Raw genomic sequence first — 17,040 nt, forward strand, 5'->3', positions numbered from 1 at the left:
ATTATCATCAAATAATTCAATTGAATATATATTTTAATCAATTTAATCAATTGAGTATAAAACATGTCATATTAATCATATATTTTACTTAATTTAGCTTTTAATTTAGTCAATTTAATTAATTTTTAATATATAATATTACATTAATCATAATTATTTAAGTCATTTATGATAATTATCATTTAATTACTTCAATTAAATAGACATTTGAGTCAATTAAATCAATTTGAATATGTGACATATTATATTGATCATATAATTAGTTAATTGAGCTTTTAATTGAGTCAATTAAATTAATTAATTATGTGTATTTTCACATTGATCATATATATTTAATGAATTGTGACCATTATTATTTAATTGATTCAATTGAATATAAATTTGAGTCATTTAAATCAATTTGAGAAAATAATTAAGTATAAATATATTATTTATTTATATGAAAAGAAATTGTATTTTTTATTGAATCAATTTAATTCATTTAAAATTGTAACATAAATTAATATATATATATATATATATATATTAATTGAGTGAATTTAATTAATTTAAATTTAGATTGATGATTTGTTTAAATATAATAAAGTAATATTTAATATTAACTATATATATGTGTAGATATATGAGGTAAATCAAGATAGATCATGTTCCATATATAATTATCTAGGGAAGGCCAACTAATCCAAATTATGATAATAATTTAGTTTATTTCTTTATTTGGTGAGAGAATGAGTCCACTTAAAATCAGAGAATGAATTAACAGTGGTTCTAGAATATTTCTAATTCGATTAAAAATATAAAATAATTAAGTCAATTAATGCCAGAGTGTTAAGCACATGAAGTGATTGGAAAAAAAAAAAACCAGCATTCGTGGGACCTCTATGGTGGGGACATAATTTGAAAGTTGATAAATGTCTTTTTAAGGTTCGACTTGATATAAATGTCCTCTGACCCTGTAAAGGTGTTCTTTTTTTTATTAAGATAGTCAAAGGATATGATATATACAATTTGTTTCATATGTAATAGGTCCTGCTTATTTTTAATTTAATAATATTAGAGTTATTAATTAAATTTAATTTTTAATTAAAGCTAAATAAATAAATAAAAGTTCTTGGAATTGTCTCATTCTTTGATCATTCAACATGGATTTCATTGTCTCATTATCTAGATGGATTATAGAGATTGTAAAAAGGTTGAATCAGGTTGATTTTAGTATAAATAATTTAGATTTAAACTAATTATTTTAAATTAAAATTAATTTAAATTATTCATCGAATTTATTAATTTGTGAAGATGTCTCTAATAAAAAAAATTGCTTTAATTTTATTTTTGAAAAAAAAAATATAGGAGAGCAATATCTGGCTTGCATCCACAAATAAAAAAATTGTTGAAAAATATGACAATTAATCTAAGGCCGATCATGTGGGACATTAAACTCATATTCTTTATTTGTTTCTGTACCACACCATATGCAACATCTGCGCTTAGATTTCATGAATTAATTAATTATGTGAAGAAAGAGATAAAGATACGACAAAGGGAAAAGAATATTGCATCTAAGCACAAGCTAATTAATGTTTTGATTAATTACTATCTGAGTTTTGAAGGTAATATCGGTTATGTTGGACTTTTTTGCTCCCTCCAGATAAAAGATGATGAAGCGGCCACACATCATTTTCTACTTCAATTTTTCTTTTATTTTAAAAATTATGAAAGACAAATCATATGAGATCTTTGCAAGGGCGCAACGGTCAACTCTGTCGTTGGGGTTTTCTCTATAAATTAATAAGTAACAAAAGTTTCTTGGAAAAAAAATGGAGGACATCATCTCCATGGATGAAAAATTGTTTGACGTACTGTTTAGCAAGCCTCTGACGGAGAAAACAGATCTTCGGCATCAGTTGCTTGTTCCGTCCAAGGTCCTCGCCGACGACAAGAAACCGATTGGGGGTGACTTAATCATTTCATTCGATCAGAATGGAAAGCAATGGAAGTTTCCCCTAGCCACTCGCACAACTGATCGTGGCAAACCTTCTAAATACAAGAAACCAACGATTCCCGCAGGCTCGTGGCATCCATTCGTACAAGAGTTTGGCCTTCGTGCCGGTGACGGGGTGATTTTCTTTATAAGGAAACGCGATGGAGCTCGTAATATACACGTTCGCGGCATGAGACAAGCTTTCCGGCTCATGGGTAAGACGGTTTGGAAAGAGGTGGAGAAGGTTGACAACCAGGCTTCAACATCTCAACCAAAGGGACCTGCCTAGCTTCAGTCTTGAGGCCTTTAAGACGGTAACTAGCTCCTAAGGGATCATTATCTATCCTTTCTGTCTTAGTTTAGCTGTTTGGTTATGCATGCAAGCTATGGTGTTGAAAATAGATTTATCTAAGTGTGTTTTGATATTGTGGGAGCTGTGCGATATCCAGGGATGTGGGAGATTGTGTATTGTAATTGTGTTAATAATAAAATTGTACTTTGTAATGAGGAGGTGAGCCGGTGGATAATTTTTGATGTTGCGTGTTGGATTTTATGGAAGTGGAGAAATTCTGTTGTGTCATGAAGAGAGGGCTAATAGACCTGATAATGCTAGAGCGGCTATTCCAGTGTTCTCTAAGCACTGTGTGCAGGCTTCTGATCTGGCTATTGTAGTATTCTGTTGTGCTTTCGAGAGATTGGGAGGTGCAGATTAAACATATCTATACTGATTTGCCAACTTAGGCCGTTCTTGCTTTTCGTGTGTTGCCCAGTTTGAAGCTCCACCTATTGGGTTGACCAGCCTTCTCCTTCACGACATTTGTGATCTTACTATGTTTGTGTTTCCCCTCTTTCCAAAATAAATAAATAAATAAAATTGTACTTCGTGATTGTGTTTTTGAAATTGCGTGACCATATTACATAGCAGTGACGAATAAATTATTTTTCTGATCAAGTCTCCCAAATGCATAAATAATTGAGAAAATGTAACCATATATTGTAGCTCCTGTTTCGTTATTCACAGAAAAAAAATCCAAAATATCTCCATTTAACCAATAATAATAATAATAATAATAATAATAATAATAATAATTAGACTAATTTTTAATTATTAAGACGATAATTAATTTTTTCAGTCATTTGCCTTATAATATAATGGATATAAAATATATAAGAGTTGATATTGTAATTAATTATTCTAAATATTTTGACTGATCTGTTAGCCAACTCTTTTTTTTTTTAAATTATTTTTAATCAAATTTCTTTATTATAATTATTTTTTTAAACAAAAATTTCTTTATTATTTTTTGATAGTACGATTGTGTGGGAGGCGGATCCCTATCAGCCAGTTCGGGTCAGGTTTGCGGATTTTCGCTTAAAGTGGACCAATCTGAGGATCCAATTACTTGGGCTGGTCTTAACAAAACAAAATCACAGATCCGGCCCAACTCGGAATAGACATAGCTTCTAGCTAGGGTTTTGTTTCTTCACTCGACGCTTTATGTCTCTAACTATAAAAACCCTATCTAGTCGCTTGTCGCGGAGGGAGATTCATACTGCCAAGTGCTGCATTTCCAAGGCTCTGTAAGTTTTACTTCTCTTTTTCTCTCCTAGGCTTCACTCATTTCCATTGGCTTCACCTTTGTTTGTACCGAGAAAAAAAAAAGCCCTTCTGAGGGGGAGCAGGAAAGAAAAGACATTAGAATTGCTTAGGATCTAGTATTAACGGATATAGAATCACTGAATTGAAATTTTTTGCTTTTTTGAGATATCTAGGGTTTAATCTCGTTAATTGTTTGCTCTATTTTTGTTGGGCATATCGTACTTTCTCATACTAGAATTTTAATGGGGGATTTTTGGTAGTATTTATCTAGGGAATCAGCAACTATAACATGTTGCTTAAACCATCATTCTCGTTTCTTTTTAAGTATATCAATTGCGAATTTCTTTCTTCTGAAGTTAATTAGCTGAAATTGCATAACACTAGATGTGTTCATAATTCATGGCTTTGTACTTGTTATCTTAATAATATTTCTGATGATCTTAATCGATGCTAATTGATTGTTTCAGTTTTTCCAATTTTCATTTATTCATTTATTCTATCTTAGCTGTATGGTAGCTTACTGGTTACAACCGAGAGGAAGATGGTCACATTAAAATGTTCCTGAGGATTAAAATGAACTTGTGTTGCACTTTCAGTGTTTGTTGGGCATTCCTTTGATGGCTACATTTCTTCCCACTTCTATGTTTTGCGCTTAAAATCTATGATCTGTCGTGTTATGTGACATGCCTTGGCATTTTTTGGAGTCAAGATTTTTGTGTTAACTCTTTTGTGTTTTTTCAGGTAAGTCATGGTAAAACATAACAATGTCGTGCCTAATGGGCACTTTAAAAAGCACTGGCAAAACTATGTGAAGACATGGTTTAACCAACCTGCCCGCAAAACAAGAAGACGAATTGGTGAGAAACTTTTTCTTCACTGTTTGCTTATTATTTTTGAGTGAGGTTCTGAATTTTGGTTTAGGTCTCACATGTGCGTTCATTAACAAAAACAAATCAGTTTCAGCAAAAAATTCTTACTTGGCACCATTGGCCAACTCATGTTATGTCTATTCTGTCTAACTGTTATCAGCTCGCCAAAAGAAAGCTGTGAAGATCTTTCCAAGGCCCACAGCAGGACCTCTTCATCCCATTGTGCATGCACAGACTTTGAAGTATAACATGAAATTGAGGGCTGGTAGAGGATTTTCTCTTGAAGAACTCAAGGTTTGCTGACTGTCTTTATTGATATATGTTAATCTTATGGATTCTTATCATATATTAATCATCTATTTTTATTTCTCACATGCCTTTTGTAATTTATATGCTGTTATTTCATATTTGTTCTTATGTTTTCGTATCTGCTTTTGAAACTACTTGTTGACCGACTTGTAGACTCCTAGCCCATCATATTTGAGCTATGCATTTTGATGGTTCTCAGTTTACAGTCTTTTTAGTGCACTCACCTGGCATTCACAAGATTGCGAATATAAACATGCCCACAGGGCAGAATGATAAATGACTATCACAAATCTGTTTGTAGTATCAAGGATGCACTTCTAAAGTGGATTTGTGAATGCAGATTATCTTTGGCATTCTACTGTTCTTAGTTTTTTAAAATATCAGTGAATATCTATCAGTATGTTCTTAACTTCGTAAATTGTCATAATTGACCTAGCTCTATTATATATGATCTTACTTGGTATTATTTGTTGTTTCCAGGCTGCAGGAATTCCAAAGAAACTTGCACCTACAATTGGAATAGCTGTTGATCATCGCAGAAAGAGCCGTTCTTTGGAGGCCCTACAGGCCAATGTTCAGAGGCTGAAGACCTACAAGGCCAAATTGGTTGTCTTCCCAAGACGTGCCTGCAAATTCAAGGTAATTGTGATTTGCTGATATTTAGTCATCAGATATGGTTATCCATTTACATTCTTAATTTTGTCCCCCCTTGGTGCAGGCTGGTGATTCTGCTCCTGAGGAGCTGGCAACAGCAACCCAAGTACAAGGGCAGTTCATGCCAATCGTCCGTGAAAAGCCATCTGTAGAGCTTGTTAAGGTCACTGAAGAGATGAAGACATTCAAGGCATATGACAAGCTGCGCGTGGAACGAATGAACAAGCGCCATGCTGGTGCCAGATTGAAGAAGGCTGCAGAGGCTGAGAAAGAAGAAAAGAAGTAGGAACAATAACAATAAAAATAACCTTGTCAACTAGCATACGAAGTTGTTGGTCTACTTTTTTTTCAATATCTGCATGATTCTGTTTAATGGAATTTTCTCAAATACATTAGTCTTCTTTAGCCTTCGGAATTTTGGTTTAAGTTTCTATGATATGCAGTATGGTTGGACTCTATTCATTTTAGTTTTTGGATCCTGTGTCGAGTTGAGTAGAATTTGACATAGTTTAATCTCTATGATAAGCATTGTTTAACAGAATCTGTGTTCTAGTACACCAAGCCTATAACGAAGGTATGAGGGATTCAATCAATGATAAATTACAATGCTTCGTTGCAGTTTAATTAATTCACTTCGGTTATTGTATTAAATAAGCTGTAGTTTTTATTTGTGGGTTATATACATATGCATAATGGTAATTAAATATGAAAAGGATATGGTGTATGTGTTTGGTTTGACACCTTGAGAGCTTTGAGGTGAGGATTCATATTTCTTGCAACCATGGTTAAATATGATGCATTTGTTGAATCTGCATAAGCAAATCCAAATTAAACCAAAATCTTTCTAAAAAAATTTGCATAAAAAACGAAACCATTCTTAACCTAAATAAAAGCGTGTTAAAAATTCTGTATAAATAATATGATTAGAAATGCCAAGAATTGAATGTGTAATGCGTAAAAGTAATAGAATTTAAAATGAGTTTATATTTAAAAAATAATATTTATGTTGAATGTAAATGACTTTAAATATAAGTATTTAGTATTTATTATTTAAATTTATTTATATAAATAATTAATTAAATATATCATGTAATCATATAAATAATTTTTTTCTCGAAAAAGAAATATGGTATCATTTTGATCTATGAGCTACTAAAATTCCAGCCTATGAAATATGAAGAATTTAAAATTTTTTCATCTATTTTTTTAAATTAAAAAAATTCATGTGTTCTCAATTTTTTTTTAATTTAAAGTTTTTATTTCAATTCATCAAAATTTATTAAATTTAAATAAAATTTAGCTTGAAAAGAATTCGTCGTGCATTTTTAATTTTGAAAAGTGTGAAATCAACATTTTTTTATAATAATATTTTATAATTTAGGCAATACTTGAAACAAATAAATAATTAATATATATATTTATAAATATTATTTAAAAATATATTAATTTTTTATTATTTAAAAATATAAAAACAAGATATATTCTTTTTTTTTTTTTTTCTGAAGATATATTTTCGTAGTTATGCAAGAATTTCCGATTAATACAATGATTCCAATTTGCTGAGAGCCCTTTGATGGTCCCATTTTGACGTCATCTTCCAATTCGCTTTCTTCTTTTGTCTTCCTTTCTTCGTGAGGAAATAATCTTATTATTCTCGGTTCGTAGAAGTTCAGCATCTTCCTCCTCCTCCTCCTCTTCTTCTCCTTCTCCTTCTTCTCCTTCTCCTTCTCCTTCTTCCATTCTGTCTGTCTGTCTCTCTCTGATTCGCGAATACACAAGGAAAGTGAAATAGAAACATGCAAAGCACTGTATACGCATGGGGAGTGGCGATTCTTTGCTTCGTGGTGTTGATGATTGTCACTCCTGCTATTCCTCAATCTGAAAAATACCACGATTTCGCTGATAAACGCGAATTCTTCGGTAATTCAACCTACCCTGTAACCTTCTCTTTTCTTTATATTTTCTCTCTATATACTTGGGCAAAAAGTAGCTGCCAATTGACTATAATTTCGTATCTGTATTGGTCGAGAAATGGAGCAAAACTAGAAGGAATTCGAAGAAATTTAATTTCATTCAAGCACCCAATACGTTTATATTTATGTATATGCAAATTGTTGAGTTGCTGAGTGTTCAGCTTTTGTCTGCATTTATTTCTGGGCTGAGTCTGATATTTTTTGTTGTTGGGTTACAACTGAATTCTAATCATTGTTGGTTTATTATAATCTTTTATTCAGGAATACCCAATACTCTGGATGTGATTTCGAATTTTCCTTTCCTTGTTATTGGTGTGATTGGACTAGTGCTTTGCCATTATGGGAATTATTTTATGCTGAGGTATGGAATGCGTCATCCATGTTTAATCCAGTTTATCAATACCCTAGAGTAAAGATTATGTATTTTTATGTATTTTGAGGTTCTTCATTGTGCATGTCTTAAAAATTTTCTGTGAACCTTTAAAAGCCTGCAAGGTGAGCTCTGGGGTTGGACATGTTTTTTCCTTGGTGTGGCTGCTGTTGCTTTTGGCTCTGGATACTACCATCTCAAGCCTGATGATGCTCGCCTTGCGTGGGATCGCCTGCCAGTGCGTTTTTCTGCTTGTTTCTATATGTGAAAAAGATCACTTTTTTTTTTTTTGAGTTGTTGGGTACTTTTTTTAACATTTGGAGTTACTAACTGTTCATCAATATATTGCAGATGACTGTTGCATTCACATCAATTATTGCAATTTTTATCATTGAAAGGATTGATGAGGGAAAGGGCACAATATCCATCTTACCTTTAATATTGGCTGGTATTACAAGCATTGCATATTGGAGGCAAGTCCTTGTGTTTTTGTTCCTTGTGAGAGTTTCTTTCTAACTTCTATATCCTTGGCTGGAATTTAATTTTGTCACTTGGATATTCTTTTTATGGTGATGACTACTTTCTCTAGATTTAAAAAAAGAGAGAAGAAAACCTAATTCTCACTGCAACTTAGTCAGAAAATATCAAGGACTATTCACTGTTGAAAGTGTTTCTATAGGTAAGGGACAGGGCAACATTGAAGTTCTTAACGGGGTTATATATACTCTGCTGTGGCATGCCCTCATTCTCTCTTGTCCCTCCTATAAAGCTGTCCCCTGTGTTGGAGTAATTGGCGTAAATCATCCTGATGAAGCATCATGCCTTTTGAAAATCTTTTAACGAGACATTACTGGGTCTATTCTACCCTTTAACGAACAACGATTAGAACCTATGACCAGCATATCTTGTCAATTGTAGTTTGTTATTGATTATCTATTGTCCATACTCCACACAGGTTTCTTGATGACCTCCGGCCATATGCACTCGTCCAGTTTGTACCTTGCATTGCCATTCCGCTGATGGTTATCTTGTTGCCTCCAATGTATACACATTCTGCATATTGGCTTTGGGCAGCAGGTTTGTGTTTCCCATGCAGCAAGTTCCTCTGTTGTATTCCTAACGTAATGTAATACTTCTGGAATGTGGAATATCCATTGTGCATCTATGCCTTGGAATGTGCAATATCCACCATGCATCTGTGGCCACTTCTACAGGATTTTATCTTTTAGCTAAGGTGGAGGAAGCAGCAGATAAACCAATTTACAGATGGACTCATCATTTTGTCAGTGGGCACACCCTCAAGCATTTATGTGCTGCAATGGTTCCTGTCTTCTTGACACTTATGCTTGCAAAGAGAAGTATTGAAACAGAGAGGTTTTTTTTCTGGCTCTTTTTCCTCCTTCATGCAGTTGTTTTAGAATTATGATCAGAGATGGTTTTGGTATAGATGTAGAAAACCCTTTTCTTGGCATGAGGAAAGAATTTCCTATAGCACATTCTTGTAGTTTGTAGATTAGAAATCCCAAGAGAAACAAATATTTGCATGCAGTTATACTGGATAAACTTTCTTAAGAGAAGGGATGCTGTTGGGTTCCGTTGGAACAACAATAGCTTCACTTGAATTTGGGCAGGAAACATTGATCATATATATATATGAGACCACTAGTCATGTGGTTCCTCTTTCCAATGGATTGAACCAAATTTTACTTCCCAAACCTGGTGGGCTTGTGATGTTGTACGGACTTGCAACACAAGAAGAGAAAACACCGGATGGATTGTCTTTGGCAACCTGTCCAATATTTAAGTCTGATCTGAGAACAAAGTAAATGGAATTAAGAGAGAAAACATACTTGAATAGTCCCTTTGGACTCTCGTTTGTAGAAGATAGAGTTCCTACTAGATAGGGAATCTAAATAGAATAGGACTTGGGAGTCCAAGATAAGTTGGGACACTTATCTGGTCAGACATTGCATCAAATTAGGACTCTCGCTCAGTTAGGCTAGTATCCAGTGCTCAATACTCGGCACCCGAATCATCCGCCTGTTTGGACCCCATGGTGGTTCGGGTCTTTGTTCAGATAACCAGTTTGGACCTCTGATTCGGGTATTTGGGTGTGTACTGTATCAGTGACAAATTGTAATTTATTGGTTTTCAGCCCTTAGCATGCAAAAAAAAGAGAAGACTCAAATGGTTAAAAGGAAGATTTGTAGTGAGAATTTCTTCTCTAGCTTATATTGTTCTGCACTGAATTGATTATTTTTCTTTTTTTTTTTTCATCTTTTCCCGAATATTATCTGATTGATTGGTCTTTTGTATCATATGTGATACTGAACAAGTGCTATGCGTTTAACTGATTGCTAGGAAATGATTATACAGATACTAGAAACAAAGGTTTTCCTTTTTTTTTTTTTGGGTTGGGGGGTGGGGATGATTCCTTTCCACCTTCCAGCAAAATATACTTGCAGTCTCTTGTTTGTTGTTTTTACGAGAGCATTTTAATTCTTAAAACTTCTATTAGTTGCTAATAAGAAAAATATGATATCTATGCATGATTATTTGTGTTTCTGTTTGATGCATCAGAAATGGATTTTCTTTCAGGACAAGTCTCTACAAGAAGTGGAAGATTTCATAGACAGGGGTCAAAGAAAATGGCGCAAAGGTTGAAAGTTGTACGTATACAAGTGTACCAGTTGCATAAACACATTAGTCTGATACACACTAATATCATTCAGTGAAATTGAGCATTTGTATGTACACCAAAACTAGAAAGTTCAGTCTAACCTGGTTGATGAAACACCGGATCAACTTACAGAATAGAATTGTTATTGTATTGCTATGAAAATTTGTGTATATCGGATTACTTCACTATTTTGTATAGAAAGAAAGAAATACATTACTATCAGACACATGGTCTACTATCAAGAAACTCCACGCGGAAACTTTGCTCTCTCGAGCTTCCTCTCATGAGCTTCCTTTTCTAAAGCAAGCAATTTCATTAACAAAAGCAAGTTACAGAGCAAAAAAATGGATCAGAATACAATCGCTATTCTCTGTGGATTACATTATTGCTCAAGAAGAGATTTGTCTACTTTTATTTGATTTTATTTAGTTTTATTATATATAATATTTTATAAGGAATTCTTTTAAATAAAAATAATATTAATAATTCTTTTGATCCTTAATAAACACTTAAAAGAAAATAAGATTGTCAGGATTTGAAATGCTGATTTCTTTTATTAAAAACAGATACTCGGACTAGTAGACTACTAGACCAATGATAATATGTTTTTTTAGCAGGAAGATTGGGAGAACGAGGACTCATTATAATAATATTAATAATACTATATAATGTTATATATATAATTTTTATTTTAATAACCCAAAATGGAAGCCAAACTCTGCTTCAGCGATATTTTCTTTTTCTCTTTTCGAGAGGGGAAAGTCATATTATGAACCCTTCAATGCTGCATTGTAGAAAATCTGATTTTATGGCATGGAAAAATAAGATTTTTTTTTTTAATCTTATTGCTTTTTTCTTTTTAAATCGTTCTTGACACTTTGTTTAGCCAGAGTTCTAGGCACATTTGCCCTTAAAATGAAATAAATTAAAAAATGCTAAATAATGTTTTTTTTAAAGAAAATAACATAGATTATTATTTTGTTGAGATGGAAGAATATATATCGATAGTGCATAGCATATTTACACATTAAATTAAATTTGTACTTGGGTAATAAATTAATTTTAATTTATTGATATTAAAGTGTTTTTTAAAGTTGTGAGATCTCAACGTTGAGTTTATGAAAATGAAAAAAAAAAAGAAAAAGCTTTCATCAATGTAAACCCCCTTATCATAGGTCTAAATCAAGTTTTAAGTTATTTTTCTTTGTCTTATAACTTTACACCATTCCCATGGATATAGGCAAATATCAAGGAAACGTCTAATCCATGGATAGCTAGATGACAAAATATTCAAGGGTAAGCCCAACATTTAGTCATTTACTCTTCTGCACAAGACTGGATGCCTATTTAATCAAACTAAATGTGTTAGTGTTTGAACTATAAGCATGACATTAGAAAAAGAAAATTTAAGGCAGTTCTCTGTTCAGAAATGAAGAGCTTGAGTATACTCTTTCCATTTTCTGTGAAATGAGTTGTCCTTTTGCTCCTTATGCGGCTCAGCTTGGAAGTCCTCTCCAATATTGATGCTGCCACGATGCGTGGTGGGAATGAGACAGATCATCTTGCTTTATTAGAATTCATGGCAAAGATTGTGCATGACCTCCAAAATGTGATGACGTCATGGAATGATTCTGCGCATTTCTGCAACTGGGAAGGTTTCATATGTGGTTGCAGACACAAAAGAGTCAGCATTCTTCATCTTCAAGCTAAAGGCTTGGTGGGTTCTTTGTCTACTTATATAGGAAACATGAGTTTCCTTAGGGAGATAAGAGTGGGCAACGACAGCCTCCAAGGTGGAACCCGGCTGAAGTTGGCCGCTTGTTTAGGCTAAAAGTTTTGGAGCTATTTATCAACCAAGTTGAAGGGAAAATTCCATCGAACTTGTCCCTCTGTTCAAACCTGACAATGCTGGTCTTAGAACACAACAAGCTAGAAGGAAACGTTCCAACTGAGCTTGCAAATTTGTCTAAGCTAAGAATACTTGCGCTTGGTTTAAATAATTTGATCGGAGCTCTTCCTCTTCTATCAGGAATCTGAGCTGATTGGAAATTTTGTCTGTCCCTATAAATTTACTTGGTGGAAGTATTCCAGATTCCTTTGGACAACTAAATCACTTGTCAGCAATTGAACTTGCTGAGAACAATTTCTCAGGTATCATCCCTCCAGTCATTTATAATATTTCTTGACATAGTGCATAAATCCATGCCAGACCCAAAAACTCGTGTTTTTCTATTTTCATGAAGATTTTTAATTCTAATAGAATTCTTTATTTTATTAGATAAATTTTATTTATATTCTATAGTATATTTAGGGCTGTAAAATACTACTATTTAATTTAGGTTTTTAAATATATTTTCAATTTAAATTAGGACTCGTTAATTATTCCTACCTAGATTAGGATTTAAAACTCTATAAATATTCATTATATTTTTATTATGTATAAGTTTTTAAATTTATTCAATGAAGTTTTCTTCTCTACAAAGCTGGTTTGTTTTATTTTATCCTTAGATTCTGGATTGAATCTTGTGTTTATTTTAATATTTTGGATTATATCTTATTTGTTTTTAAGCGTTTGATCGTGTGTCGATCCTTTTTCGCGCTATACGCTGCGTTAGGTGGTATCAAAGCAGGGATTTCACCCTCATTACGATGGCTAATACTGGTGGTGGTGGTTGTAATTAACCTCATGACGGTGATAAGGGGTTGTACGCTGTTTGTTGAGCAATCAAAGAGCAGGCTACATCTTTTTGCAACATAGGGCGTCAATTGCAAGAAATTCACCACTTATTGGGAGTTCCTAATGTTGAGAAAAGAAATCAAGAACCTATTCAAGCCAGTGGAGCTAACCATGGTAGAGCTAAATTTGATCCTGATCTTGTCAATCCAAAGAGAAAAACCATTAACATCATTGAAAGACATGATAATGACGATGAAATCTATGTGGACCTGATGCAAAGGATGAAGAGGAAGATTGGGAACAAGATGAATCAACATGCTTAATAAGGAGCTCAATGTTCATACAAAAGAATGAAGAAAAATCATTAAAAGATTTTGTAGAACAAAGGAATAATCTTGAATTTGAATTTGGCACTTTTGCAATGCCTTTTGTTATGGTAGATGATGAAAAGTTTGAAAAGAGTGTCATGGTGAAAGATCAAGCCAAGGAGATTTCAATGAAGATTGAAATTTTCTCTAACAATTTTCCTAATGTTTTTATTGATTTATTTGTGCAGATGTTCCAATAGATGCCAAAGAAAATTCAAAATTGTTCAAATCAAATTTGCTTAAGCCAATCTTATTGATATCATTTAAGAAGAAGATATGGTGTGATCTTCCAAGGAAGATTTTAATTCATCAATACTTTAAAATTCGGGGTCAAATTTTCTCGAAAGTGTGGGTGAATGATGCAGTCGCAAATCCATGCCAAACCCAAAGACTTGTGTTTTACTATTTTCACAAGTATTCCTAATTCTAATAGAATTCTTTATTTTCTTAGATAAGTTTTATTTATATTTCCTAGTATATTTAGGACTATAAAATATTACTTCTATTTAATATAGGTCTTTAAATATATTTTCTATTTAGATTAGGACTCTTTAATTTATTCTTACCTAGATTAGGATTTAGAACTCCATAAATACCCATAGTATTTTTATTATGCATAAGTTTTTAGATTTATTTAATAAAGTTTTCTTCTTTATAAAGCTGGTTTACTTTATTTTGTCCTTAGATTCTGGATTGAATCTTATATTTATTTTAAGATCTTGTATTAGATCTTGTTTATTTTCAAGGGTTTAATCATGTGCCGATTCTTTTCCACGCTACACACTCTGTCATTTCTTCCATCAGTGTTTTCTCTATGAATGCTAATTTGCTTTGTGGAAGTCTTCCATTAGACATGGACATCCTCCTACCTCATCTATGGGTACTTCAACTAGATGCTAACTTCCTCAATGGATCAATTCCAGTGTCATTATCTGATGCCTCAAAACTTCGATTAATTGGTTTAGACACAAATAATTTCAATAGAAAAGTGCTTGTCAAGTTTGGACTCTTACAAAATCTTCGATGGTTACTTTTACAAGACAACAGTCTAGGCAGTCAAAGAGATTATGATTATTTACACTTCATCACATCTATGGCCAACTGTAGCAGTTTGGTATATATGGATTTATCCTTTAATCAGTTTACAGAAGCCTTGTCTAGTTCACTTGCCAATCTCTCTTCTAATCTTTTATAGTTAGCTCTAGCTGGTAATTAAATATATAATAGTCTTCCCTTAGGCTTATTTGATCTTGTTAATTTACCAAGAGTAGTCTTGGAAAATAATCAAACTACAGGAACTATTCCCACAGAAACTGGTAAGCTACAAAAACTACTGGAACTATTTCTTGATGGAAATAGATTATTTGGAGAAATTCCTTCATCCATTGGAAACTTATCATCATTGATTAAACTTCACTTGAATGACAACAGATTACAAGGCAACATCCCTTCTAGCTTTGGGAATTGTCATAACCTATTATTTCTTACCTTTCATAGAAATAATCCTAGTGGATGCATGCCAAAACAACTTTTTCCTACTTCTTCCGTGTTAGTTGCAGTAACTCTATTTCAAAACCATTTGGTTGGATCATTTCCTTCCATTTGAATAAATTGTATATTTCTTATAACATGTTGTTTGGAAAAATTTCAAGTAACCTGGGTTAGTGCAGTAGCCTTGAGTTCCTTTTCATGGACAGTAGCAATTTTTAAGGTACCATACCCAAGTCATTGAAATCTTTAAGAGGTCTTAGACAATTTGGTCTTTCTAAGAATAACTTGTCTAGCCAAATTACAATGTATTTAGGGAAATTTACTTTGGAATATTTGAATTTGTCTTCCAACAATTTTGAGGGTCAGGTTCCAATGGAAGGTGTTTTTGCAAATGTGAGTTCAATATTTATTGAAGGTAACAAGAGGGTTTGTGGGGCATTCTAGAACTATGGTTGCCAAGATGTACCAGTGATGTATCAAAGAGAAGAAAATTCCATTAGGTTAAAATAGCTGTGATCGTAATTTCATGTATTTCTAGTGTCCTCAATTTGTCAACCTCCTTATATTGTTGGTTCAAAAAGCAGAATAGAAAGTTGTGAAACCTTCACCTTAGGCAGTTCTAAACATTCTACTGTTTCAGTGACTGATGTCTGTTCAAACAGTTGGAATGTCTAGAACCATCTTAAATTAAAGTGTGGAGTCATAATTTAAATTATATTAAGATTAATTAAGTCAAAAGTAATCAAAAGAAATAGATTAGAAATCAGTTAAATGTGCTCTAGTCATAGCGATGGGTGACTAGCTTGGAAAGTAACTGAAGTCAGTGTTTTGAATCTGCCTTTTACTCTAGTTAGTGTGGGACATTGTGAGATATTTAATTTAGACTTAAATAAGGTAAAATAAGGAATTAATGAGTTAAAGAAATGGAAAGAAGAATATAAGTTACATAAGAATACAAAAAGGGACATGGATGGTATTTTTAAGGAAGGTTAAGGACATACTTGGAACAAGTGTTGGCATGTAACTTGCACATGCAATTTCAGCTATATAACTTAAGAAATTCATAAGAAAAAGAAAGAAAAACAATAAAAGGGAGAGAGAGGAGATAGGTGGCGGAATTGAGAGGGAGAAGAGGAAGGAAGAATTCAAGCTTTCTAATTTAGTTTTTCACTCCTAAATCAAGGTAATTTGGTTCCTAATCACTTCTACACAAATAATCTCTACTTCTTTTTCTTTAAATTCATGGATTTGAAGAAGGGAAAACCTAGGGTTTATGTTAACTTGGGTTGAAATTTTGGAAGGCTTAAGCAAAGGAGAAAGAAGAATCAACAATCTAAGCTTGAAGAACCCTAATTTCCTGAAGAAAGGGTGGCAGCTAAAATTCAAGTGAGGTTAGTGTTGTAATCTTAATCTTTGACCATATTTAAGTAGGGATTTCACTATGGATAAGGTAGAAACACCTAAAAATGGAATTGAAAGCTTGAATTGGAAGCTTGTATGTTTGCTAGAACACTGGTTCTGCTAGTAGGCTGCAGGACCAGTCGTCTTTGAAAATTCATAACTTGAGTTAAGAAAATTAGATTTTTGTGATCTTTATGTCCATGGAAACCGATGAATGCTCTAAAACTTTGTAGTTTTATACTAGACCTAATTCCTCTGCTATGATGGTATTTGAGGGCAAAACTTTTTATTGCTCAAATCTGGAAAACTGGTCTAACAATTTCCAAAAGCAAAATAGCCCATTTTAAAAATTCATAACTTATGCTACAGAACTCGAAATATGGTGATTCTTAAACCATTGAAAAGCTTAATAAATTCCCTGAAACTTTATAGTTATGGCAAAGAATTGATTTGCCAGCTCCATAGTGATATTTTTATATTTCCTATTACTGCTTTGGATGTGATTGAAGTCTGAGCAGGTTGCACATTTTTATTCATAACTTGAAATGTAGACCTGATTTTGATATGATTCAAATTGGAGATTGAAATGGACATATGAAAGTTCAATTCTGGAAAAAGATGCCCTAAAACGCTTGTTGCTAGAATTTTTTGTGGAATTTTAACTTTGCTG

General features: G+C 32.8%; 2 protein-coding genes and 1 pseudogene across 5 annotated transcripts in view; all 3 read left to right on the forward strand.

Annotated features, from left to right (window-relative positions):
• LOC110641756 (60S ribosomal protein L13-1) overlaps positions 1-5,877 on the forward strand; it is a 37,201-nt gene extending 31,324 nt beyond the window's left edge. For 2 of the 3 annotated variants that reach the window (XM_058135475.1, XM_058135474.1), the window contains exons 2-5: positions 4,320-4,435; positions 4,608-4,741; positions 5,237-5,395; positions 5,475-5,877. In XM_058135475.1, the coding sequence (XP_057991458.1) occupies positions 4,327-4,435; positions 4,608-4,741; positions 5,237-5,395; positions 5,475-5,696 (624 nt within the window). In that variant the 5' untranslated portion in view covers positions 4,320-4,326 and the 3' untranslated portion in view covers positions 5,697-5,877. Of the gene's footprint in view, positions 1-3,485; positions 3,560-4,319; positions 4,436-4,607; positions 4,742-5,236; positions 5,396-5,474 lie in introns of those variants that run through there. The other variant, XM_021793586.2, reaches the window with a different exon arrangement.
• Positions 5,878-6,996: 1,119 nt separating this feature from the next.
• LOC110641746 (uncharacterized) lies at positions 6,997-10,655 on the forward strand. Of its 2 annotated transcripts, XM_021793575.2 has the most exons (7): positions 7,002-7,330; positions 7,645-7,744; positions 7,871-7,991; positions 8,105-8,226; positions 8,709-8,830; positions 8,968-9,127; positions 10,352-10,655. In XM_021793575.2, exons 1-7 carry the CDS (start codon positions 7,207-7,209, stop codon positions 10,383-10,385), a joined length of 783 nt encoding a protein of 260 aa, XP_021649267.2. In that variant the 5' UTR covers positions 7,002-7,206; the 3' UTR covers positions 10,386-10,655. The 2 variants fall into 2 exon arrangements, with proteins under 2 accessions (XP_057991456.1, XP_021649267.2); XM_058135473.1 differs by lacking the exon at positions 10,352-10,655 and having other exon boundaries at positions 6,997-7,330; positions 8,968-10,345.
• Positions 10,656-11,862: 1,207 nt separating this feature from the next.
• Positions 11,863-17,040, forward strand: part of LOC110641750 (putative receptor-like protein kinase At3g47110) — a 32,339-nt pseudogene continuing 27,161 nt past the window's right edge.

This window comes from Hevea brasiliensis, chromosome 14 (assembly GCF_030052815.1).
Source record: "Hevea brasiliensis isolate MT/VB/25A 57/8 chromosome 14, ASM3005281v1, whole genome shotgun sequence".
Lineage (NCBI taxonomy): Eukaryota > Viridiplantae > Streptophyta > Magnoliopsida > Malpighiales > Euphorbiaceae > Hevea > Hevea brasiliensis.

Bases quoted from the DNA above. Each gene is read 5' to 3' on its own strand.
- LOC110641746 (XM_058135473.1), top strand. From the start codon at position 7,207: ATGCAAAGCACTGTATACGCATGGGGAGTGGCGATTCTTTGCTTCGTG. The intron at 7,992-8,104 runs GTGCGTTTTTCT...AATATATTGCAG, and splicing joins TTGCGTGGGATCGCCTGCCA to ATGACTGTTGCATTCACATC. The intron at 8,227-8,708 runs GCAAGTCCTTGT...TACTCCACACAG, and splicing joins ACAAGCATTGCATATTGGAG to GTTTCTTGATGACCTCCGGC.